Genomic DNA, 27,575 nt, shown 5'->3' on the forward strand with positions numbered 1-27,575 from the left:
TCCGCAAACTTCATAAGGCTTCCCTCCACCCCATCGTCTAACTCATTGATAAAAATGTTGAAGAGTATCGGCCCCAGGACAGAACCCTGTGGCACTCCACTCGAGACCTCCTTCCAGTCCGAAGCAGAGCCACCGACGACCACTCTTTGAGTACGGTTTTCCAACCAGTTGTGAATCCACCTGACAGTATTTCCATGTAGTCCGCATTTGACTAGTTTGCTAATCAAAAGGTCGTGGGGGACTTTGTCAAACGCCTTGCTGAAATCTAGATAGATGACATCTACAGCATTTCCACCATCTACTAAACTAGTGACCCGATCAAAAAAAGAGATGAGATTAGTTTGACAGGATTTTTTCTTGACAAACCCATGCTGGCTCCTTCTAATCACAGCATTGTCATCTAGATAGTTGCCAATGGACTCTTTTATTATCCGTTCTGATATCTTTCCCGGTATTGAAGTCAGACTGACCGGCCTGTAATTCCCCGGATCTTCTTTTTTACCCTTTTTAAAGAGCGGGACGACATTTGCCCATCTCCAATCCTCCGGCACCTCTCCCGTTCTCCAGGATTTCTCAAAGATGATGGCAAGAGGTTCCGAGAGTACATCCGCTAGTTCCTTCAATACTCTGGGATGCAGTTCATCAGGCCCTGGAGATTTGAACTCATTTAGGTTAACTAGGTATTTCCTGACTATCTCCTTATCAATCTCGAGCTACAGTCCCGACCCCTTACTGAGATTGCTACTGATGCAAGGTTGCACACTGTTCACTTTTTGGGAGAAAACGGAGACAAAATAGGTGTTGAGCAGTTCTGCCTTTTCCTCGTTATCTGTCAACATTTTGCCATCCTCACTGAGCAGCAGTCCCACCATTTGCTTGGTCTTTCTCTTGCTTTGAACATATCTGAAAAACCCCTTTTTGTTGTTCTTCGCTTCCCTCGCCAGCCTCAGCTCATTCTGGGTTTTAGCTTTCCTTACGCTATTCCTGCAAGCCCAAGCCGCTCTTAATTTCCAATCAGATAATTTTTTTTGTTTGAGTGGTATGCTCCAACTGTGGTTGATGCTTAATGACATCATTAGGGCCCACCCCATGACATCACTAAGGCCCACTGCTGTGACATCATCAGGGCCCGCCCCTGAAATCTCAGCGTTCTGGATGCTTCTCACCTGGCTCCTCTTCTTCTTGGCGATCACTCGTGACCAAGTAAGATTGTCTTCCAAAATAAAGTCTTTAACAAAGGATCCGTCTGAATCTGTATCCACCGCCGATGTACCAGTTCATGACTAGGGGCTTCTGGATTTCACAGTCCTGCCCCCATCGTCATTCACTGATCGACATGGGACTTTTGTTATGGAAGACGCCTGTGCATGAATTTGTTTTATGTGGGGAGATTGGCGCACCATGATCAACACACAATCTTGACAGAAAAAGGCTTTGATCCAATGGCATGGGTACCACGATGATTGGAAGTCCTTTATCTCCTGCAGCCTTCATCTGCCTTCACAGCTGTTGTAACATACACATTGTTATCCCCCACCTGTTCTTCCGTTGAGGACATTCTTGGATCGTTCTTTGTCTAGTTCCTCTCCCTTGACCTTACCGCCATGGGTGACCTTGCTGGGAGTACATGACCCCCGATGGCATCGCTCCTAGGGTTCATTGGAACATGCAAGCCCACTCACCACTACAAGGTGACAATCCCTCCTCCCCTTCCCTGGCAAGCCTAATTCCAAATAGGCTTCAGCTACTTCTCACAACACATTATTTATTTGTTCGTTTGTTTGTTTGTTTGTTTAATTAATTTATATTCCGCTCTTCCTCCCGGCAGAAGCCCAGTTGTCACAAAGCAATGGGTCCAGGGTGGGCTTTTTTAGGAGTGGTCGAATCACCGCCTCTTTCAAGGCGGCTGGAACCCCTCCCTCTCGCAATGATGTGTTGACCACACCCTGGATCCACTCGGTCAGGCCCCCTCGGCAAGGTTTAATAAGCCAAGAAGGACAAGGGTTGAGAGGACCCATTACTGGCCGCATCTTCGCAACCACCTTGTCCACATCATCAGGCTGCATCACCTGAAACCGTTCCTAAGAAGTTGCAGCAGACGTTGCACTGGACACCTCATTGAGGACTACAGTAGATGTGGATTGGGCATCAAGACTGCTACGGAGGCGAGCAACTTTACCCTCAAAGTGCCTTGCAAACAATTCACTGTGGGCCTCCGAAGGGTCTAGGACTCCATTTCCTGGAGTTGATGTCAACAGACCCCTGACAATACGGAAAAGCTCCACCGGATGGCTATTTGAGGATGCGATTGAGGCAGAGGAGTGGGCCTTCTTTGCCGCCCTCACCACCACACAGTAGGCACACTTATGATGTTTTACTTGTGCCCGATCAGCCTCACAGCACGTCTTTCGCCACTTGCGCTCTAGCCATCATCCAGCCTGTTTCATTGCCCTTAGCTCACTGGTATACCAAGGTGCAAGCCGGGCTCCACAGTGCTGGAGGGGGGGCTCAGGGGCAACCGTGTCAAAAGCCCAATGCGCCTTGCTGTTCCACAGCGTGAGAAGGGTTTCAACGGGTCACCTGCTGTATCTACTGGGAATTCCCCCAGTGCATTTAGGAATCCAGTGGATTCCATTAGGCTCTGGGGGCGGACTGTCTTAATCTGTCTACCCCCCATGCAGGGAAGGATCAAAGCTATAAGTCTAAACTTCACCAGGAAGTGATCTGACCATGACAATGGGGTGACATCCACCCCGGTTATCTCCCTTCCTCCATCTGGAACAAAAACGAAGTCGAAGGTGTGCCCTGCCCTATGTGTTGGGCCAGTAACAAGTTGAGACAGCCCCATGGTTGTCATGGAGGCCATGAAGTCCCGAGCCGGAACACTGGAGGCAGCCTCAGCATGGACATTGAAATCACCCAGCACTATCGTTCTGGGCTCCTCCAACACCACAGCCAAGATGACCTCCACCAGCTCGGTCAGAGAAGCTGCTGGGCAGAAGGGTGGACGGTACACCAGCAGCAACCCTAGTTTACTCTCTCCTCGGCCCAACACCAGGTGCAAGCCCTCACAGCCCGCTCCAAGACAGAGTGGTTTCCTGGTGACAGAGATGGAAGTTCTGTAGACCACAGCAACTCCTCTCCCCCGTCCCTGCAGCCTGTGCTGGTACTGCAGCGAGTATCCAGGTGGGCAAAGCTGGGTCAGATCAACCCCTCCAAGCTCACCCACCCAGGTCTCGGTAATACACACCAAATTGGCACCTTCATCCACAATCAAGTCATGGATGAGAGTGGTCTTATTACGTGCTGATCTGGCATTAAACAACAACACACACATAATTTACTGTAATTCACTGTCACAAGATCTAGTGATGGCAACTTAGATGGCTTTAAAAGAGAATTAGACAATTTTTCTGGAGGATAAGTTGCTGCTGAGCAAGAACAAGAGAGAGCTATTGCCTTAATGCCTTAGTTGGGGCTACCCAAAGGTATCTAATTGGCGATAGGGACGAGTAGGTTGCTGGACTTAGTGGGCCTTTAGTCTGCTCCAAACGGCTTTTCTCATATCTTTTTATTGACAAAACTCTGCTGCGTGATGGAAACAGACAAGAATTTTCAAGGGTCATCAGCTCAATCAACCCAGTTAAAAGTTGCCTCATTATCCCAAATATTTTTGCTTGGTTAGCACTTTGAACATGACCTTCAAGATGAGCACTATATTCAAGGTTTGAGAATGAATCACATCATTCGTTAGAGGATCATTCATTGAACAGAGTTGCATCAAGGAAAAATGTGGCACAGATTTTCTTTTGAAAATGAACAGCCCATTGTTTCCAATTGCCTGTTTTGGTAATTTCAATCATGCTCCTATTCTATTTCCCTCTCTTAACTCATATGAAAGCAAGTCAGAGCAAACACCACACTTCCTGGGAGCCATACTAAATTAATGCAAACCTGCCACCTTTAGCAAATGCTGCCATTTTAAACTCAGAACTCCAAATATAACCCAACTTTTGCAATGTTTGATTTTAGTGCTTCATAGTTCTCTCTCTTTTTCTCATCTCAATACTATGTGACCCAATAATCTCTATGACTGGATTAATATAAATGCAATGGGACGTCTTTAGAACAAGTGAGCCATTTATTCTTTGTCCTCCTTACCCAAAAACTGGCAGCTGAAAATTGAATATGGCCTCCCACGATAATAAGTCAGAGAGGTGCTCTTGTAAAATGCAGTTGTTTCTAGAGGTATTCAAACAGGAAAAGAATCTTAACTTACAATGCACTCCAAACAGACCAATTAGTTTCAGACTGCTCCATTTTGTGAAATGGTAAAATATACTCTAGCTGTATTTAAGCTGCATTGCATTGTTGGCTATAAATGATGACAATTTGATTCAGTGTGGCTATAACTACTGGTTTGAGTTCACTTTGTCATTTAGTGGGAAAATGAAGAGAGTAGAGGGTTTATGTTGGAAGTACCAGGAAGGGGAGTGAGCAAGAACTGTAAGACTGAGGAGCTCAATGACAACAGAATCACCACTTTTTGTGACATAGCCTTTGGTTGCCATTGTGCATCTGAGGAACTATATAATGATTATAGCCAAGTTTCTCTGAGCAAAGAGATCAATTTTGATCCAAGGCAACCATGGGTATTTTCTCCTTCTATAATGTTGAGCAGGTTTGAGCAGCCAGATTTCAATGCCTGTGTCTGAATCATGCTAGTAGAAACTGTATGACCCTTCTATGAGAGTCTGGAGAGAAAGCAGATTTCCCTTTTTTCCATGCCAAATCTATCATATGCTGTAAATACTTGGACCTCACACGCAACACAATTCAACTCTCCAGCAGGGCAATCCATCTTGGCTGATTGGTTTGTTGTTTGAATGGAGGAAGCCAAAGGTATGGAATTGATAGCTGGGTTCACCATGCCATACAGCTCCTTATTTACACCTTGAGTGTGAAGCATGTTTAATTGACATTTTCACACTTGTCATTGATTCCAATTGTGTTGTTACAATCTAAGCACCTTTCTGGGTGATTGGACAGAGAAAAGGGAGTATGGGTCATGCTTTCATGAGGTTTGCTAGCTAACTATATATACTTTTAAAGAACACTTTTTGTGCATTTGCCTTTTAAAAATGTATTGTCTTGAAGTACTGAGTTTTAAGGACAAAGTACTGCTACTGCATTTGATAATAGACTTTTCCATTTCATCTGGGTGCCGTGCTACTTTTCCAGAAAAGTGTCAGGGAAAGAGAGGATGAAAGGTCAGATTAGGGAGAGAAGGAAGTGCCAGGTAATAAACAGAGATGAGTGTAGAACAATGAGTCTAATAGGACTAGAGTGAGTGAACAGAAGCAACCCAATTATTTATTTTATTTAAACAATTTATATACTGCTTATATATAAATGAAACTCTAAGTGGTGTACATCATCTTAAACATTGGAACTGATTGGTTAGGAATCATTTAAAAGTTCATGGGTATGCTATTTGAATGGACCTCATTGTGGCTAGACAAAGTCAAGTTAGGTGCTTCAGTATCTTTTATGAATAGGATGTCAATACCCTATCTGGAACAGCCCTTCTTGCCCTTAAGAAAATGGGGAAGTCAGAAGTTCTACAGTAGCATGTCCTCCAGATGTTGTTTGGATTGCAAACAATGGGATGGGAGTTGGAGTCCAACAACAACTGGAAGGTACCATGCAGGCTTACCCTGTTCTACGGGTGCCTGATACAGCTTTTTGCTATCATAGTGTTGTAGTGATGGAAAAAAACAAATTATTTGAAAAACAAAAACCAATTAAGAACATAAGAACATAAGAAGAGCCTGCTGGATCAGGCCAGTGGCCCATCTAGTCCAGCATCCTGTTCTCACAGTGGCCAACCAGGTGCCTGGGGGAAGCCCGCAAGCAGGACCCGAGTGCAAGAACACTCTCCCCTCCTGAGGCTTCCGGCAACTGGTTTTCAGAAGCATGCTGCCTCTGACTAGGGTGGCAGAGTACAGCCATCACGGCTAGTAGCCATTGATAGCCCTGTCCTCCATGAATTTGTCTAATCTTCTTTTAAAGCCGTCCAAGCTGGTGGCCATTACTGCATCTTGTGGGAGCAAATTCCATAGTTTAACTATGCGCTGAGTAAAGAAGTACTTCCTTTTGTCTGTCCTGAATCTTCCAACATTCAGCTTCTTTGAATGTCCACATGTTCTAGTATTATGAGAGAGGGAGAAGAACTTTTCTCTATCCACTTTCTCAATGCCATGCATAATTTTATACACTTCTATCATGTCTCCTCTGACCCGCCTTTTCTCTAAACTAAAAAGCCCCAAATGCTGCAACCTTTCCTCATAAGGGAGTCGCTCCATCCCCTTGATCATTCTGGTTGCCCTCTTCTGAACCTTTTCCAACTCTATAATATCCTTTTTGAGATGAGGCGACCAGAACTGTACACAGTATTCCAAATGCGGCCGCACCATAGATTTATACAATGGCATTATGATATCGGCTGTTTTATTTTCAATACCTTTCCTAATTATCCCTAGCATGGAATTTGCCTTTTTCACAGCTGCCGCACACTGGGTCGACATTTTCATTGTGCTGTCCACTACAACCCCGAGGTCTCTCTCCTGGTCGGTCACCGCCAGTTCAGATCCCATGAGCGTATATGTGAAATTAAGATTTTTTGCTCCAATATGCATAATTTTACACTTGTTTATATTGAATTGCATTTGCCATTTTTCCGCCCATTCACACAGTTTGGAGAGATCTTTTTGGAGCTCTTCACAATCCCTTTTTGTTTTAACAACCCTGAACAATTTAGTGTCATCAGCAAACTTGGCCACTTCACTGCTCACTCCTAATTCTAGGTCATTAATGAACAAGTTGAAAAGTACAGGTCCCAATACCGATCCTTGAGGGACTCCACTTTCTACAGCCCTCCATTGGGAGAACTGTCCGTTGATTCCTACTCTCTGCTTTCTGCTTCTTAACCAATTCCTTATCCACAAGAGGACCTCTCCTCTTATTCCATGACTGCTAAGCTTCCTCAGAAGTCTTTGGTGAGGTACCTTGTCAAACGCTTTTTGAAAGTCTAAGTACACTATGTCCACTGGATCACCTCTATCTATATGCTTGTTGACACTCTCAAAGAATTCTAATAGGTTACTGAGACAGGACTTTCCCTTGCAGAAGCCATGCTGGCTCTGCTTCAGCAAGGCTTGTTCTTCTATGTGCTTAGTTAATCTAGCTTTAATAATACTTTTTACCAGTTTTCCAGGGACAGAAGTTAAGCTAACTGGCCTGTAATTTCCGGGATCCCCTCTGGATCCCTTTTTGAAGATTGGCGTTACATTTGCCACTTTCCAGTCCTCAGGCACGGAGGAGGACCCGAGGGACAAGTTACATATTTTAGTTAGCAGATCAGCAATTTCACATTTGAGTTCTTTGAGAACTCTTGGGTGGATGCCATCCGGGCCCGGTGATTTGTCAGTTTTTATATTGTCCATTAAGCCTAGAACTTCCTCTCTCGTTACCGCTATTTGTCTCAGTTCCTCAGAATCCCTTCCTGCAAATGTTAGTTCAGGTTCAGGGATCTGCCCTATATCTTCCACTGTGAAGACAGATGCAAAGAATTCATTTAGCTTCTCTGCAATCTCCTTATCGTTCTTTAGTACACCTTTGACTCCCTTATCATCCAAGGGTCCAATCGCCTCCCTAGATGGTCTCCTGCTTTGAATGTATTTATAAAAAATTTTGTTGTTGGTTTTTATGTTCTTAGCAATGTGCTCCTCAAATTCTTTTTTAGCATCCCTTATTGTCTTCTTGCATTTCTTTTGCCAGAGTTTGTGTTCTTTTTTATTTTCTTCATTCGGACAAGACTTCCATTTTCTGAAGGAAGACTTTTTGCCTCTAAGAGCTTCCTTGACTTTGCTCGTTAACCATGCTGGCATCTTCTTGGCCCTGGCGGTCCCTTTTCTGATTTGCGGTATGCACTCCAGTTGAGCTTCTAATATAGTGTTTTTAAACAACTTCCAAGCATTTTCGAGTGATGTGACCCTCTGGACTTTGTTTTTCAGCTTTCTTTTTACCAATCCCCTCATTTTTGTGAAGTTTCCTCTTTTGAAGTCAAATGTGACCGTGTTGGATTTTCTTGGCAATTGGCCATTTACATGTATGTTTAATTTAATAGCACTGTGGTCACTGCTCCCAATCGGTTCAACAACACTTACATCTCGCACCAGGTCCCGGTCCCCACTGAGGATTAAGTCCAGGGTTGCCATCCCTCTGGTCGGTTCCATGACCAACTGGTCTAGGGAATAGTCATTTAGAATATCTAGAAACTTTGCTTCTTTGTCATGACTGGAACACATGTGCGGCCAGTCTATGTCCAGCTAGTTGAAATCACCCATTACTACCACATTTCCTAGTTTGGATGCTTCCTCAATTTCATATCTCATCTCCAGGTCTCCCTGAGCATTTTGATCAGGGGGACGATAGATCGTTCCCAGTATTAAGTCCCTCCTGGGGCATGGTATCACCACCCACAACGATTATGTGGAGGAGTCTGCCTCTTTTGGGGTTTCCAGCTTGCTGGATTCAATGCCTTCTTTCAGGTATAGAGCGACTCCGCCACCAATACGTCCTTCCCTGTCCTTCCGATATAGTTTATATCCAGGGATAACCGTATCCCACTGGTTTTCTCCATTCCACCAGGTCTCCGTTATGCTCACTATATCAATGCTCTCCTCTAAGACCAAGCACTCCAGTTCTCCCATCTTGGTTCACAGGCTCCTAGCATTAGCGTACAGGCACTTGTAAGCAGTGTCTCTCTTCAAGTGTCTTTGGCACTTGTGGTTTGGCCTGTGGTAATTTTGCTCTTCTGAATTTATATCCTGTGCCCCTGCTCTCACAATGCCTACTTCTAGGCCTACCCCTTTTAACATTTCATCATTTCTTTGGTTTTTATCCCAGGGGGGAGCTTTATTCCGAACCGGACCTTTCTCAGCTCCTGTCGGGTTTCCCCCCTCAGTCAGTTTAAAAGCTGCTCTGCTACCTTTTTAATTTTAAGTGCCAGCAGTCTGGTTCCATTCTGGTTCAAGTGGAGTCCGTCCCTTTTGTACAGGCCTGGCTTGTCCCAAAATGTTCCCCAGTGCCTAACAAATCTAAACCCTTCCACCCGACACCATCATCTCATCCACGCATTGAGACTGCAAAGCTGGGCCTGTCTGGCTGGTCCTGCACGTGGAACCGGTAGCATTTCAGAGAAAGCCACCTTGGAGGTCCTGGCTTTCAGCATCCTACCTAGCAACCTAAATTTTGCTTCCAGGACCTCACGGCTGCATTTCCCCATGTCGTTGGTGCCAACGTGCACCACGACCACTGACTCCTCCCCAGCACTGTCTACCAAGCTATCTAAACGACGGGCGATATCCGCAACCTTCGCACCAGGCAGGCAAAACACCTTGCAGTCTATACGCCCATCACACACCCCACTGTCTATGTTCCTAATGATTGAATCACCCACTACAAGGATCCCTCCACCCCCTGGAGATATATCCTCGGCACGAGAGGATAGCTGCTCATCCCCCAAGGAATGGGTCCCTTCTAAGGGATCGTTTCCCTCTTCCTCAGCTGGATGCTCTCCTTCTCGGAGACCATCGTTCTCCATGATAGCAGGAGAGCTATCATCGCTGGAGTGGGACACAGCTATAATGTCCCTGAAGGCCTCCTCCACACACCTCTCTGCCTCTCTCAGCTTTTCCAGGTCCTCCACCTTGGCCTCAAGGAAATGAAGTCGTTCCCGGAGAGCCAGGAGCTTATTGCACCGAGAGCACACCCACGACTGCTGTCCAACAGGTGCAAAACACTGGAAAGCCCCCACACGCCTGCTGGCTTCTTACCTGCATAGTTTTGTTTGAGGTTTATTACGTCAATAGGTTGGAGACTGTGGTTTAGTTGAGGTCAGGGAACAGAGTGGGGGGCCCTGGCCTCCTCGCCCTGCTGCCGAACTCGCTAATTAATAAGCAGTACTACTTTCGTATTCCCATGTATGGATTTGGATCTCTAAGCACTGGCCAATTGAAAATAGGCATCATTATTCATGATCTCTCATCATTCAATGTTTTCCCAACTGTTGGATGTTTTTGTATATAGGCCTTGGATGTTTTTGTATATAGGATTTGAGTGGACTTGTAGTGATATCATGATTTAAAACTACACAAAATTAATCATTCTTGAATATGTTTTACTTGTCCTGTGTCACATGGTGAAATGAAAAGCCCTGAAGCTATAAAAAGTTTTGTGCTTGCATATTTGGTCTTGTCCTGAAAAATGGAAATTTTTCTTACCATGAATTTCTGTTTGCTAGGAATGATGGATGACATTACTGATTAGGGTTGATGCCTCCTACTGGAAGGAATAGGCATGATCCACTAAAGACTTTTGCCTCCTCTTCAGGGAGAGGAGTCATCTCTCCCACTAGACCGACTGGCAGAGCAGACAATTCCTTGACCCTGCACTGACATTTCAACTTAGATAGAAACTAGGAAAAGCACCTTCTGCAGGGAAGGACACTGGCACATCAGAAAATGCAAGGTTCCTCACCCATCCATGCAGATGCTAGCACAATTGATTCATGATCGAATCAGAACAGTTATAATGCTTTGTCACCCCTCTAGAAACTATGGGTAGAAACATATTCACTGTCTGCTGGTTCCAGTGTATCTCCACTCCTCTGCTCTGAAAATGGGGACACAAAACGCTAGTTAAACCCTGCCCCTTTTAACTATAAAACCTGGTGGGATCAACTTGAGTGTTTTTTTTTAAACAGCTTCAAAGAGATTTGGCAATTGATCAGCAGATCAACCTATTTCCATTCCAGGTAGGGCTAACGGAAACACTCTGCTGTAGGCTACTAGTGTCTACACAGCCTGTTTTAGCCTTATTATATCACCACAATAGTGGCTATATACTATAGCCAGCGTGGATTTTTCACATTCCACAATGTTAAATTGAAAATACCCCCATGGCATTCGGATGCTTCCCATAAGCTTATTTCAAAACAAAACCTTACAAAACTTATAGTCCTTAACTCACAAATAATTGCTTAACAACCCTCTCAATTTTCATGGCGATAAACACAACAGTCAGTAAGAATCGAGAGTTCAAAGTCTAAAGAGAGGGGGGGGACCCAGACATCTTTTGGACTTTTTTCTCTCAGGTTTCTCATAATCTGTTGAAATTCATTAAAAATCAGCCATGTTCACAAAGTACCTAGAATCCTGTTACTGACCTTGCCCCATACTATGACGTTCATCTTCTGCAGTTTAAAAGTTAAAAAAATACCTGGCTGATTTTTAATTAATTTAATAAATTTTGCATTAAACTGAATGATATTGTTGGGCATGCTCAGTAAGAACCAACAGTCAGTGTTCTAAAAGCCAGACTCACATCTGCTGGGCTTGCCTAATCAAGGGGTCACACCCACACCAGACTTTGATTTCACATGAGACAGTCATGGTTTCCCTCAGAGAATCCTGAGAAGTGTAGTTTGTGAAGGGTGCTGAGACTCCTATTCCCCTGACAGAGCTCCAGTGGTTTAATAGTCAGCCACTCTGATTGGAGTCTGCGAGGGGAACAGGGTGTCTCCTAGCAACTCTCAGCACCCTTCACTAACTACACTTCCCAGGATTCTTTGAGAGAAGCCATGACTATCCAAAGTGAAATAAAGGCCTGGTGTGGATATGGCCAGGGACAGCTTTGGTTTAAATTTGGGTGGGAAGCTACATGTGCCTGCTGTAAAATAAAAAGGTGGGGGAAACCCTTAAAAGCAATGATACTGTTCACAATGTTTTCCTTTAGGAAAGGAAAGGGGCTTCCCCTCTGCCCAGTGCCCACCCACCCAATCTACTCCCCCTCCGCTCCCCCAGGTCAGTGTTGGACTAGGACCTGGGAGACCAGGGTTCAAATCCCCACACAGCCATGAAGCTGACTGGGTGACCTTGGGCCAGTCACTGCCTCTCAGCCTCAGAGGAAGGCAATGGTAAAACCACCTTTGAATACCATTTACCATGAAAACCCTATTCATAGGGTCCCACAAGTCGGGATTGACTTGAAGGCAATTCATTTCCATTTTCAAACATGATTGCACAGAAATAAATCCCACTGAACTCAAAAAGTATGCAACTGACCAAACCCACCCTCCTATCCCCTCCCTCTTGCCCCTTCCCTCTCCTCCCCCTCCAATCCCCTCCTTCCCCCTCCCAACGGTCAATTTTACCTATCTTAAGCATGATTGCACGGGAGTAAATACAGTAGGGTCCCGCTTTTTGGTGTTCCGCTAATACAGTGCAAGCCCTGTCCTCTGCCCCCTTCTTCTCCTCCTGGAGTGGCAGTGCAATCAGCTGTAGTGTGTGATTAGCTGTAGCACGGGGAGCTTCAGGGTCCAAGCATTGTCAGCTGGAGTGTGGCGGCTGGAGCGCCCCGTGCTACAGCTGATCGAAGCCTGCTGCTGCGCCGACATGATCAGCTGTAGCGCGGGGAGCTCCGTCCGTCGTGCTCCAGCTAACAGTGATTGGCCCCTGAAGCTCCCCGCGCTACAGCTGATTGTGCCGGTGCAGCAGCAGGCTTCACTCACTCGCTCTCTTTCTGGATGAGCTATGTTCCACTTTTCAGTGATTTTTGCTTTTTGGCGGGGGCCTGGAACCTAACCCGCAATATGAGTGGGAACCTACTGTACCATTGAACTCAATAAGCATGCAAATGATCAAACCTGCACCTTCCTTTGCCCCTCCCCTCCAATCCCCTCCTCCATCCCCCTACTTCCGCTCCCGTCTCGCCTCCCTTTCTCCTTCCCTCTCCTCTCCCCATGCTCCTCCCCCTTGGTCAGTTTTACTTATCCTAGCCATGATTACATAGGGATAAATTTCATTGAACTCAATAAGCATGCAAATGATCAGACCTGCTTTTCTCCTCCTTCACCTCTCCTCTCCCTTTCTCCTCCCCTTCCCTCTTCCTTCTTCCTCCTCTCCTGCCCACTCCAGCCCTTCCTCCCTCCCCCTCCAGTTAGTTTTACCTATCCTAAGCATGAGTTTGTGAGTTCAAATCCCCACTCGTGTCTCCTGGGTGTAAAGGGCCAGCTAAAGATCACCCCCACAGTGAGTGGCTCAGGGGTTACGTGCCCTGCCACCTGTGCAGCCGTGGGCAAGCTGCATAGTCCCAAGGAGCCCCGTTGTCCCCCAGCTGGCAGTTGCGGACAAGGAAGGAGCTGGCTTGTGCAGCTGTGGCAAGCTGAGCAGGCTGTAGCCTGCTGGGGAGGACTAGCCTCAGAGGGAGGCAATGGTAAACCCCCTCTGAATACCGCTTACCATGAAAACCCTATTGATAGGGTAGCCATAAGTCAGGATCGACTTGAAGGCGTTTGCATTCATTCATTCAAGCATGATTGCTTGGGAATAAATCACACTGAGCTCAATAAACATGCAAATGATAAAAGTTGCTCTTCTCCTCCCTCCCCCTCCTTCCTGCTCCCATTCTCCTCGTCCCCACTGCCCTTCTTCTCCTCCTCCTCCCCTCCCCATCCCCTGTGGTCAGTTTCACCTGTCCTAAGCATGATTGCAGGGGAGTAAATACCACTGAACTCAATAAGCATGCAAATGATCAATTCATTCTCAGCAAGCTTGCACAGGATCCCATTTCTTACCTCCCGGATTAAAAAGCAGATATGCAAAAATCCTTGCAGTTTAAGAATGTACCTATAGCCAACAGATACTTCTATCAAACTTTAAAAAGCAGGGAAATTGGGCAGCTATAGTGAATGCACCAGGGGAGCAGGAGACCTGACCTCCTCTCTGAGATATTGTACTGCCCTACAAATTTGTCAAAATGCAAACACAATTTGGGTTGGTCTTTCACAGTCCAATCTACTTCCTGTGTACCTCAGAAGAATCTGGTAACATGTGCCTCTGGGCATATGGGTGAGTGGGGGCAACACCTGCAATCAGCTCGAACAATAGAAACAAGACATGTGCTGTGCTAATGTTGTTTAAGTGGGGAGGAAGCAACATTATTAAGACATTTGACAGAGTTCAGATAGTCACTTTAAATATGTCTGATTTACTTTGCAATTTTAGTGTAGCTTCCTATAGGAAATCATTTTCTTTTGCTTTTATTTCTGTGACTATGTGAAGTACAGCAACACTTTGCAAAATTTACACTAAAAAAACTCCAAAAATAATAGTGGAATAATGGCACTGACTATTCTGCAGAATAGTCTCCAGTGGACCTCAGGAGTGTCTCAGTTTGCACAAGATAAAACAGGGGGAGGTGAAATATATTCTAGCAAAATTCTAGGTGTGTTCTATGTTTTTAATTGACCATGCCCATCTTTCCTTAAATGAAGTGGTTTAAACATAGCAGGCTGAAAACATGAATTTTGGGCAGAGTAAGTTTGTTTTTTTCCATCAGCTAAAGTCATTCCTGAAGTGGCAACATATTGTAATCAATCTGATTTTACATCAAACTGTGGTTTCAGATTCAACTGTTAATGCACCCAAAATAGAAATAGAGCATAACCTCCAGTTTGAAACACAAAAGGCTGTCTTCACCATCATATGACAGTGACCAAAAAAAAGGCTTTGAAATAAATAAAAATAAATTTGAAACAGGTATCTAGGAGGAATAATGAGAGAAATAAAATGTTCTAGATTAGATTCTCTGTAGAAACAATAGTAACACAGGAATGAAGCAAAGAAGAACACCAACAAACATACAAAAATGGCATTCTCCATCTTTGGAGATTGCAGATATTGCCACCACTCACCATATGCTCAGAGGCACATGTTACCAAATTCTTCCAAGCTGCACAGCAAGTGGATTGGTCTGTGAAAGACCAACCGAAACTGTGTTTGCATTTTGACAGATTTGTGGGGCAGTCCAATATCTCAGAGAGGAGGTCGGGTCTCCTGCTCCCCTGGTGCATTCACTATAGCTGCCCAATTTCCCTGCTTTTTAAAGTTTGATAGAAATATCTCTTGGCTATAGGTACGTTCTTAAACTGCAAGGTTTTTTGCCTATTAATGAATTTTATTTTAATCTTATTAGGGTTAGCCCATTCAGCTTTCCAGATGGCACCAAAACCCTGAGGAAAAGAAATTGGTGACAGGTTTACAAGAAGTGGAGGCGAAAATCTTCTATGCACCATAACTAATGACTGAGAGGAAGTATCCTGAACTGGACCTTCATTCTCAGTCAGCTGTAAGACCCTTCATGTGTTTGAAAGTAAGAGCTGAAAAATGACAGAAGCAAACAATCTTGCTTGAGTTCACCCTCATTGCCAGCAGGTTCAGAGTTTGAATAGGAGTCAGGTAGTGCTTCCTCTTCCGTTCAGGGAAATATTAAAAGTGAAAGCATTATCAGTACCATCTGCCTCTTAGTATGTTTCTTAGCCAGCTCCACAATGACAGGAGAAGAAACTCATGGAACAGGGGAAGGAAAGCCCACAGAATTGCTACTTGAGGCAGATCTGTGGGATCTCTTTCTCTTATGCCTCCTGAAATGGTGCCTACTCTTTCCCTCGTGGGTTTTCTGTGAAGAGGACCTTCCACTCCTGTGTTTACTATTGGGGGGGGGAAGAGACTTTAACCTTTTGTTAAAGCAGGGACATACTCATGAGATTTCTCTGTTGGATAAAACCCCATGACTGACACAGGAAGCAGCATTATTCCCCTCATCTGCTGAATGACTGTGTGAATGCAGGGCTGGCGCTAGGTATGACTGGGTCCTTGGGCACCAGCCTGCCTTGGGCCTGCAGCACCTGCCCTCTCACCCCACCCCACCCACCTCTCCAGTCGACTCGTGAATGCCATGCGCACTGTGCATACATGGCTGCCATCAACCAAGATGGTGGCGGAGGCTTCCTTAAGGGGCTCATGCCCCCCCACCATCCTGGTTGATGGCAGGCATGCGTGCACAGTGCGCACAGCATTCACAGCAATGGGAGAGGTAGGTGGGGTGTGCATGTGGGCTTATTGAAGACTGTGTGGTCTGTATGGGGGAGTGCCTGGGAGCTCCCTCTGTGTGATCTGAGGCAGGGCCAGGAGTCAAGTTGACGCTGCAGCAGATCACAGAAAGGGAGCACTACCCTTCCATCCTAAGGAGAGGCCCTCTGATGCTGGCCCTGCATGAATGAGAAACTCCTGCCTCAGAGTGCTGAGTACTATCAGATAAGGAGCCACTGACCAGCCCCATAATGGGTGGCCATCATGGACAGAGGCAGCAAAAGCATTAGGCTATGGCACAGCCATCCCCTGCACAGTCAAGGGCGAGAAGCAGCCGGATGCATCAAAGACTCCTAGGTGATATCCAAGAGGCAACCGAGGCAGCCATAACAGGAGACTCCACACTGCACAGGCATTACAAAAGGCAGGAAGCTGCCAAAAGCACACTCTACAACTGAGAGGGAAAGTGAAGACACGTCTGCAACTCCTGGATGAGGTGTGATCCTGCCAAAAGGCTAGAGCATTGGGAATCACCCAAAGAGCCCACCACAAACAGAAAAGGCTGTCAGGAGGTGGGGGAGCAAGCTCAGCAAACCCACTCAAAACGGAAGGATTGTGAGAATTGTTGGCTAGAATGGAGCGATGGGGCAAAGCAGCTGCCGCCACAACACACACAAAATGACAGAATCCTGACTAAGGATTCTGTCAGTGGGGACTGCTGCTCCATGCTCTTTCACCATTGGCAGCCTAACTTCATGGGGCTTACCTCGACTGGCCACTTCTGCACCTGACAAGGTGTCTCTTTGTTCCCAACCCCAAAACATGAAGGGATGAAAGAGAGAAAGTCAAAGAAACACAAACGACAGCAGTGAAGGGAAAAAAGCAGGAAGGGCGTAAGGCACGGGGAGAGGAAGACACAGACACAGCAACATCTCCTCCCCCCCTCACTCACCAAAGACACACCACAAAGGGAGAAAAGAACATGCTGACAAAAAGAGAACTAACAATGAAAAACTGGAATAAAGGCTCATAACAGAAACGTTCTAGGGAACAAAAGAGGACCCCAATTGTCACCAACTTCAGGCAGGGTTGGCCTGATGAGAGGGATTACTCCTTCCCCTGGAGAGGAGGCAAAAGACTTAAGTGGACTTTGCCTGTTCCTTCCAGAAGGAGATGTCATCCCTAATTAGGAATGTCATCCACCATCCTCAGGCAAAAAGTAGCAAAGTTAGAGATGGAGTATCACATTGTGTGGTAGCTTCGCATGGAAGAGTTTAAAAATAGCAAGAATGCAGACAATGAACATTAACATAGCAGATAATGGAAATTAACATTGCATCTTAGCTCAAGCTTAAATTTCAGGAGATTCACCAAAAGCATGATGGAACAGGACAAGGGTGGGGAATCCTTTCCAGCCTGAAGGCTGCATTCTCTCCTGGGCAACCTTCTGCAGTCTGCATGATGCTGGTGGGTGGGTCCAGAGGCAAAAATTGGGTGGAGCAATGGATGTGACTCTTATCTTTGTACAGCAGGCTATATTCCAGCCATGCAAATGTCAGAGGTTTTACACGCATGCATGTATGAACACGCACCTCCATCTTCTGCCAGGCAAGCAAGAAACATAATCACAGTTCAATAACACATTCAAACCAGGCAAAAGCACTTGAGAAGGGTGAAGAGCCAGGTCAGTGAGGGATATGGCCTAAGAAGAGGGAGTGTGGCCAGATAGAGAAGCCTGGAGGGCCACATTTGGGCCTTAGGCCTGAGGTTCCCCACCCCTGAATTGGGATATAACCATTAGACATTTCCGAACACAATTTGAATTTATCAGAATAATAATTTATCTGATTCCCTTTTTGCTGGGTTTTTTGGCAACATCTAGAGAAAACTGAACATGTTGACTTGTGTGAGAAAAAACTCCCTTTCTGATAAGACTGCTCAGAGTATCTTCAGCATCTCTGCAACCCCTGAGAGACCTAGATATCTCCCAGCCTAGACCTTAGCTTTGGGAGCACTAAGTCATCACAGAGGTCAGAACTGTCACGATGCCCATGACCCCACTCAATAAATATGCTGTCTCACCACTACTCCTCACAATACTAACATCTAGACTTTGCTCTTTCCTGCCTCCCTGCTGCCTGTCTCTCCCACATCATTTATATAGCAGCCTCTGAGGCTTGGGAGCTCTGCTCCTGCCCAGTATTCTGCCTGCACTTATTTCTGAAATGTTGAGGCCGTGTGCTCATAGAGCAACATCAGGACCAGGTCCACTTCTGCAAAATTCTTCACATCCTTTTCTTTTGAAACCACAGAAATGCCTTTTGGAAAGTGGTCATCCAACCTGTATATAGTTTGTCATTTAGAGTTCGAAAATAGTTAAAGCTGCTCCTGTTTTCAATGTCTTTCTACTATTTCTAATATAGCCACATGATGCTATGCTTCCATATTTGTCACTGAAGTACTGACTGCTGCTTTGCTCTTTTTTTTCAGTATTTCATAACTTGGAACAGATTTATGACATGTAAAAAGTAGTTGGAAAGCAGCAAAGTCCTGAATCCTTCTTTCACCCTTCTCCTGGCCAGTGAAAGCAGTCATAATAGAATTGCTTGTATTGGCCAATGCAGCAAAGTTGGAGGAGAGTTTTACTTTTCTGATTCTTGTATATGTATTTGGGTGTATCATGACACCCTCAAATTTAGTGTATTCTTATCCATGTATAGCCAGGGTTTCAAAGTGATAATCCATGTTGTTCTCACCCTACTGTCCTCTATGCTTGCTTCTTCATTATGGGCATCTTCTAACTTCATAGATACTAGCAATGCCTCTGAGTCACAGATGTAAAAGTTAATCAAGTTGAAAGTGGTGATCAACTAGCCATTCATGGAGTGGTAAATTAGTGGTTAAATGGTGTTTAAAATGGTTAGAAAATTCCATGGAAGTCTATCAACAGCTGTTAGTCATGAGAGCTCAATGGATCCTTCACATTCAGAGACAGTATACCTCTGGGTTGGATCCGGTGTTAGTCCTACTCATGGTGGACCCATTGAAAATAATGGGCATGGCTAACTTAGCTCCATTAATTTCAATGGGCCTGCTCTAAGTTATTTGGATACAACCCTCTGTATTCCAGTTGCTGGAGGACATAAAATGGGGGAGAGCTATATCCTATATTGATTTCCTGGAAACCTCTGGCTGGTCACTGTTTGAAGTACAAGATGGACCTTAGGTCTGATCCCAAAGGGCTCTTATGCTGTACAAGTGTGTTGTGATGACTGCTAACTATTCTCATTTCTAGCAAATGAAATAGATTTCAACTTGAATAACCATGAGAGCTTAATTGGTTGCTTGCTGCTAGATGTCTGCAAGTCAGGGTTAAAGGACAAGGATGGTCAGTAAGAGGAAATGTTTCATGACACAGCTTTATACAACACTAAACAGCACAAAGCTCACCTCTGTTGATAATTTGGGGAGTGAGGCAGTCACCCCCGAACCTTCTTGAGCATAGCATTGAAACAGAACAAAATGTGAATGTTAGTTATCATTGAATTCCTTTTTCGAGAGTTCTCAGAATTCTCTGTAGGGAGACCCCTGAAGTACTTAGTTACAGTAGCAAAGTATTAGTGTGAAATCATTTTTTTCCTTTACGCATTTTAATGCCAACACTGGAAAAGCTGCCAAGGCACCATGAAAAAAAATATGAAAGCTTTAATTATTTCATCTGTTCCACTCTACAATTATAATATTCAAGGACTTTGATTGGTGTGAATTGGCAGAATTCCACTGAAAACCCAAGCTTTCACCAACTAATGATACACAATATTGTAAAACGTTTCCTCGTAATTCTTCACATTTCCTGCCCTGACCCCAGAACTGGAAACACCAAGTTTCTGTTTACAACCTGCATTTCTTAAAAAACCCACAAGTGGAATATATGGGTTGATATGGGACCCCTTTATCTTCAGGAGAGCCATAATGGAGTTAGAGAAATGCATGCAGCTCCTTGCCTGTAGGAAAATTAACCAGATCCATAACATTGATTATTCTGTGTGATAAATATTGATTATACAATAGTATTGGAGAGAAACTGAAACCTTATTACCTTTCACTGTATGCTAATACTGATCTTTATGTAATGGATGAGTTTCCGGTCTGTCAAATGCTGTCCAGAGGGCAATACCTGTATCCAAGTTACATTGTTGCCCATCTTTACTATATAGTTTGTTTAAGACTATGCTACATTCTAAAACTCAGAGGAAGGCAATAGTAAACCACCTCTGAATACCTCTTACCACGAAAAACCTATGAACAGAGTATGCAAAATACAACATGAGATAATTCTGGAAGATGAGACCCCCAGGTCAGAAGGCACTCACTGAGCTACTGGGGAAGAACAAAGGACAAGTATGAGTAGCGCTGTGACTAATGATGCAGCTGGGTCAAAGCTGAAAGGAAGCCGAGAGGCTGATGCACACAGATGCAAAAGGAGAGTCTGGAGTTGTACGACACACATAATAGGAACATGGAATGTGAGAAGCATGAACCAGGGAAAGTTAGAAATTGTCAAGCAAGAAATGGAACATATCAACATTACAATATTTGGCATAAGTGAATTAAAATGGACGGGAATGGGACATTTTCAATCAGGCAACTACAAAATATTTTATGCAGGAAATGAGAAATTAAGAAGAAATGGGGTTGCTCTAACAATGAAAAGTGATGTAGTAAAAGCAGTTAGAAGCTATAACACAAGGTCTGAGTAGTGATATCACTGAGATTTTACAGGAAACCTATCAACATAACCATAACACAAGTTTGTGCTCCACCGGCAAATGCAGAAGAAGAGGAATCAGAGAGATTTTACACAGAAGTACAGGAAGAAATTGATCACATACGAGAACAAGATGTGCTGATAATTATGGGAGACTGGAATGCAAAACTAGGGAACAGGGAAGAACTAGGAATTGTGGGGAAATGGGGCTTACAAAGGTAAAGGTGTCCCCGCACTTGTAGTGCCAGTCGTTTCCGACTCTTAGGGTGACGTCTTGCGACGGTTACTAGGCAGACCGTATATATAGGGTGGGATTGCCAGTTCCTTCCCCGTCCTTTCTTTACCCCCCAGCATATGCCAGGTACTCATTTTACCGACCACGGATGGATGGAAGGCTGAGTGGACCTCGACCCCTTTTACCGGAGATTCGACTTCCTCCTTCCGTTGGAATCGAACTCTGGCCGTGAGCAGAGCTTCAGCTGCGTTACCGCCGCTTACCACGCTGGGTATTATGTGCAACCACCCCATGGGATTTTCATATAGTACTTGGTTGGAAGATTCATAAAGCATCCAACCATGATCCAACCATGGGCTCCTGCTGGGGGGGAAGGGTGAAATATAAATCAAATATAAATCATGAGCAGAGCTTCGGCTGCGTTACTGCCACTTACCACTCTGCGCCACGGAGGGTCATTAAATGGGGCTTAGGAGACAGAAATAAAGCAGGAGAAAGACTTATTGAATTCTGTGAAGCCAGTAATTTGTTTCTTGTGAACACATTTTTTAAGCAACCGAAAAGACGACTGTACCTGTCGACATTACCAAATGGTCAATATAGGAATCAAATTGATTATATAATTGATAGCAGAAGATGGAGAAGTTCCATACTTTCCGTGAAAACAAGACCAGGAGCAGACTGCAGTACAGATCATGAACTGTTAATATCGAAAATCAGTATAAAGCTGAAGAAGAACAACAAAGCAATCATAATGCCAAAATACAATTTAAATAACATCCCAGAAGAATATAAAGATTGAATAAGAAACAGATTTGAGGCTTTAAACTTAGTTCACAGAAAACGAGAAGAACTATGGAGTGATGCCAGAGACATTATCAGGGAAGAATGCAAAAAGACAATACCTCTAGTTAAAAAGAGAGAAAGACCTCAATCAATGACTGAAGAAACTCTTGAAATTGTTAAAAGAGATATTGAATAATCAACAGGGGAATACACTGACTGACTGAGATGAAATAAAAGGAAGATGGAAGCAGTACACTGAAGAACTCTATAAAAGAGATGCAAGGATGACAGATTCATTCATGGAGGAACCATATGATGAAGAACCAGAAATTTCAGAATGTGAGGTGAAAGCTGCTCTTAAAATACTTGGAAGAAACAAATCACCAGGAACAGATGGCATACCAGTAGAGTTGCTACAAGCTACTGAGACTGAATCTGTCCAAATTTTGACAAAAAATTGTCAAGAAATATGGAAAACTAAAGAATGGCCCACAGACTGGAAGCGTTCCATATACATCCCAATTCCAAAGAAGGGGGATCCCAGGGAATGCAGTAATTATCGAACTATTGCCTTAATATCCCATGCAACTAAAGTAATGCTCAACATTCTACAGCAAAGGCTCTTACCATATATGGAGTGAGAAATGCCAGTTGTCCAAGCTGGATTTAGAAAGGGAAGAGGTACAAGAGATCATATCGCAAACATATGTTGGATAATGGAATGGAGCAAGGAATTTCAGAAGAAAATCACCCTGTGATTTATAGATTACAGCAAAGCCTTGACTGCGTAGATCATGAAAAACTATGGAATGCTTTAAAAGAAATGGGGGTGCCACAGCATTTGATTATTCTGATGCGCAATCTATACTCTGGACAAGAGGCTGCTGTAAGGACAGAATGTGGAGAAACTGATTGGTTCCCAATCAGAAAGGGTGTGAGACAGGGGTGTATTTTATCACCCTATTTGTTTAATCTATACGCAGAACATATCATAGGGAAAGCAGGATTGGACCAAAATGAAGGAGGTGTGAAATTGGAGGGAGAAATATAAGATACGCAGATGATACCATACTACTAGCAGAAACCAGAAATGATTTGGAAAGAATGATTTGGAAAGAATGTTGATGAAAGTTAAAGAGGAAAGCACATAACTCTTTTGTAGTCGCTACTTTAATGTAACTTTAAAGTTGACAACGAGGACATTGAACTTGTCAAGGATTATCAATACCTTGGCACAGTCATTAACCAAATGGGAGACAATAGTCAAGAAATCAGAAGAAGGCTAGGACTGGGGAGGGCAGCTATGAGAGAACTAAAAAAGGTCCTCAAATGCAAAGTTGTATCACTGAACACTACAGTCAGGATCATTTAGACCATGGTATTCCCGATCTCTATGTATAGGTGTGCAAGTTGGACAGTGAAAAAGGCGGATAAGAGAAAGATCAACTCATTTGAAATGTGGAATTGGAGGAGATCTTTGTGCATACCATGGACTGTGAAAAAGACAAATAATTGGGTGTTAGAACAAATTAAACTGAACTATCACTAGAAGCTAAAATGATGAAACTGAGGTTATCATACTTTGGACACATAATGAGAAGACATGATTCACTAGAAATGACAATAATGCTGTGAAAAACAGAAGGGAGTAGAAAAAGAGGAAGGCCAACCAAGAGATGGATTGATTCCATAAAGGAAGCCACAGACCTAAACTTACAAGATCTGAATAGGGTGGTTCATGACAGATGTTATTGGAGGTCACTGATTCATAGGGTGACCATAAGTCATAATCGACTTGAAGGCACATAACAACAAAACATTCTAAATATGTTTTGTTATCTATGAAATCCTCTTATTTTAATTCTTCTTACTGAAATGCATACTCTTATCCATCTGTTTTATTTTTATCTGGGTGGCAATAAACTCTGATTTACAAAAGGATAAATTATTAGCACATTCAAAGCTTCTCCAAATATAATTGTGCCCTGTGTAACAATCTTGTGAAATAGTTCAGTTGAAAATAAATCCTTTGTAAATTAGTTGAAAGACAGGTGAAAGAGCAAATCATAATGAATGTTGATTAAATGTTCATAATCTGCTTATGTGAGAGCAGTACACATAAATTGCAGGTAGAAGCCACCAGCAGAATGTTCAGGGTAGGGTTTCTCAGAGCAAGAAAGTTTAAAATGAGCTTCTAATTGGGACTGGAGAATATATGAAGGTGTATTCCATGATGGTGGAGCTCAGTTTCTTTCAAAGAATGTTAAGCCAGAATTAAAACAATAAAATGTTTGTTCTTGGTTTATTTCTGACTTACCACAAAAGGTCGTATTCAACTAAGTACTACTCAGAGTAGAACCACTGAAATTAATGAACCTAAATTAGTCATGTTTATTAACTTCAGTGGGTCTACTCTGAGTAGAACTAGTATAGAATATTGCCGAAACAAACCACAAGCTATATTATCATCATCATCATCATCATCAATTACCTACCCTTCATCCAAAGGTCCCAGGGCAGATTACAGGAATTTTAAAATACAATTTAAAAACAATCTAAAATTCCCCAATAGGGGAACAGCTGCAGCTGGGAGTGAATATCTGAGCATCTGTGTGCTTGCTTGCTCTCTTGAGATAGCTGAAGTCCCTGGAAAGTGCTGCGACCCCCAGCCTGACCCTGGCTCTAGAGAGAGGCTGCAGTTAATTTTGCAGCCTGTTGTATCCGCTCCTGGCTGGGTCAGGGGGCATAAAAGCCCGGCTCTCTTGGGGAGCCCCTTAGGGAGTCCTGAGGGCGAGGGTGCTAACCCCTTCTATTTCTTTTTTTTAAACCAATCTAGAGGAGATTGGTAATGGGGAGGGCATATGGTGCATGTGTAGTTCCTGCACAGAGTGAGAGCCTGTGCAGTGAACTGAATGATAGGATAAAGTCACCAGATGCCTTCAGAGTGAGAGTCTGCAACTGGCAGAAAGAAGGCTGGTCCTCCCTGGGTGTGAGATGGGGGAAAGTAGAGGTGCCCAGTGTATAAGATATTGAGTGGGTCTGAGTGTTCCCAATTCTCTCAGAGGCCTACCGGGATAACTGGTTCAGGTAGGTTTTGTTGGTGGTCTCCTGTTGGGTCCATAGCAGGTGTTTAGGAGGAGTCTTAGTAAGGAGGAACATGTGTGATGCCACCCCAATTTCAGTGATCACGGGTGGAGGGAAGTATAGCCATGGGAAGGTGGTGAACTACCATAGAAGACAAGGGCAAGGCTATCTACGCCTTGTTCCTCACTGCCACTCCTCTCATGGATGGGTTCCTCGTTGCTCATCTCCTGTGCCCTCTGGCCTGTGTGTGTTGTTGTTTAATGTCAGATTGGTGCACAATAAGACCACACTCATCCATCGCTTTGATCATGGATGAAGGTGCCGATTTGGTGTGCATTACCAAGACCTGGGTGAGTAAGCTGGGATGAGTTGATCTGACTTGGTGCAACACCAGCACAGGCTGCAGGGTCGGGGGGAGGACTTGCTGTGGTCTACAGAACTTCCATCTCCTTCAGCAGGAAACCACTCTGTCTTGGAGCTGTCTGTGAGGGCCTGCACCTGGTGTTGGGACGAGGAGACAGTAAACTAGGGTTGCTGCTGGTGTACCATCCACCCTGCTGCCTGGCAGCTTCTCTGACTAAACTGGGGGAGGCCAACTAGGCTGTGGTATTGGAGGAGCCCAGAAAGAGAGTCGCAGGTGATTTCAATGTTCATGCTGAGGCTGCCTCTAGTGTTCCGGCTCGGGACTTCATGGCCTCCATGATGACTATGGGGCTGTCTCAAGTTGTCACCACCCCGATGCATAGGGCACGGCACACTCTCGACTTGGTTTTTGTTCTCAGACCATTTCCTGGTAAATTTAGACTTATGGCTCTGATCATCCCCTGCAGGGGTGGTGACAGATTAAGATGGTCCTCTCCCGGAGACTAATGGAATCCATGGGATTAATGAATGCCCAGGGGGAGTTTCCAGTAGACAGAGCAGGTAACCCCGTTGAAGCCCTTGTCATGCTGTGGAACAGTGAGGCATGTCGGGCTCTTGACATGGTTGCCCCTGGGCACCCCCTCCAGCATTGTGGAGCCCTGTTTACACATTTTACGCAAATGTCTTTCACACCGCTGCAATGAACAATGTCTTCTTTTTGTCCCTCACCCGTAAACACATGCACACTGTAGCTCCCCCATAATTCACTGTGTGAGTTAGCACGAGCTTTGTTTTTTCTCATTTTTGCTGGTGTATGCCAATAGACCAGTAGTAGTTTTTAGCAGTTGAGCTTCTAAAAAATGGAGTTTATTCTTTGATTAAAGCCTATTTACCTCTATCGTTAGATTGAAAACAGCAATCCAAAGCATATTAAGTTACCTGAGGAGGCAGAGGAAGAAATGGAGAAATTTGATCCTTCTTGCTGTGAGACAACATTTTTTTAGGTCCATGTGTGTGGGAAAAGGCAGAAGGGAAAGCTGCTACCTGCACCTACAACTGGAATACCAGTACGATTTTAATCAAGCAAAAAATAAAATAAAATACACACCTAAAGGGCGGGAACAGATTGCATGCTGGGATTCCTGTCATGTGAGCAGCTTTAGCTAGCACAAAACTCCTGTGATTTTCCAGGTTCCCAACCTTACAAACAGATTATTTCAGGAATCATTTATCATGGAAATGAGCACTAAACTTTCACTATATTCCACTAGATTCTTTAGAGTAAGTATGGTAGACCAGTAAAAATAATGAAAAAGATACCTCAACAAGTTATTCTGGTTTTGTTTTTTACATTCTCCCAGGTGTTCCAGATTGCTTATGTCATTGTAAAAGCAGCTAATGCACCACGACCTGGGAACTGGATTTTGGAACGTTCACTAGATGGTGTCAACTATGAACCCTGGCAGTACTATGCTATCACAGACACAGAATGTCTGACTCGCTACAACATTCTTCCCCGCACTGGACCACCATCATATACAAAAGATGATGAAGTCATATGCACTTCTTATTACTCAAAGATCCATCCGCTGGAGAATGGAGAGGTAAGATGGGGAGTACTACAGCTGTCAATATGGTGGCAACCAACCTTCCCTGTTGAATATATGCATGTCCCTATCATTTAATGATTGTGTACACATAAGATTAGGAATTTTCAAACATAGTCATAGTTTGCTGTCCTGAAGTACAGAAGAACAACTAGTCAGACCTTTACAAAATTTATGTCCAGTAATAATGACTATACAAGGATAGGTGAAGGTTTGTGACCCCAGAGCTTTGCAACATCATTTACAGGCTAAAAAGCTTGTGAGCCCTTTTTATTTGATGCTTGAGACCTTTAAAGATGAACACATTTTGCTCAAGGTGCTGGAGCAGGGGGAGAGGTGCCTAGGCAACAAAACATGGTTGTGTTTTGACTTGCTTCTTCTGTGGCTGTATCATTTGCAAACCATCGCAGAAGAATCATATTAAAGTCTTAATAAGATTTTTTCAGGGGAATTTCATTTCCCACAACATTTTGCTCCAAAGCTGAGCACTACCCACTCCACCAAGCCTTTCCTAAACATAATGGCAGCATGTGCAGGACCATCAGCCATAGGAAATGAAGTTATGTCTTTTACCATGGTTCATGGTGGTGGTGGACACTACTAAGTGGCTGTGGCCTAATGAAAATCTGATAGTCAGCCCTCTCCACTGCCACCAATTGATAAAGTTGGGATAGGGGCATGGGGAAAGGGCAGAACTAGAGGTCATAATATGTGTGGCTCATGTTGGGATATTCAAA

General features: G+C 44.2%; 1 protein-coding gene across 7 annotated transcripts in view; it reads left to right on the forward strand.

Annotated features, from left to right (window-relative positions):
- LAMA2 (laminin subunit alpha 2) overlaps positions 1-27,575 on the forward strand; it is a 748,112-nt gene that overhangs the window by 204,852 nt on the left and 515,685 nt on the right. For all 7 annotated transcript variants that reach the window (XM_061623807.1, XM_061623808.1, XM_061623810.1 and 4 more), the window contains exon 4: positions 26,593-26,835. In XM_061623807.1, coding sequence (XP_061479791.1) covers positions 26,593-26,835 — 243 coding nt within the window. The remainder of the gene's footprint in view (positions 1-26,592; positions 26,836-27,575) is intronic.

This window comes from Rhineura floridana, chromosome 4 (genome assembly GCF_030035675.1).
Source record: "Rhineura floridana isolate rRhiFlo1 chromosome 4, rRhiFlo1.hap2, whole genome shotgun sequence".
Taxonomy (NCBI): Eukaryota; Metazoa; Chordata; class Lepidosauria; order Squamata; family Rhineuridae; genus Rhineura; species Rhineura floridana.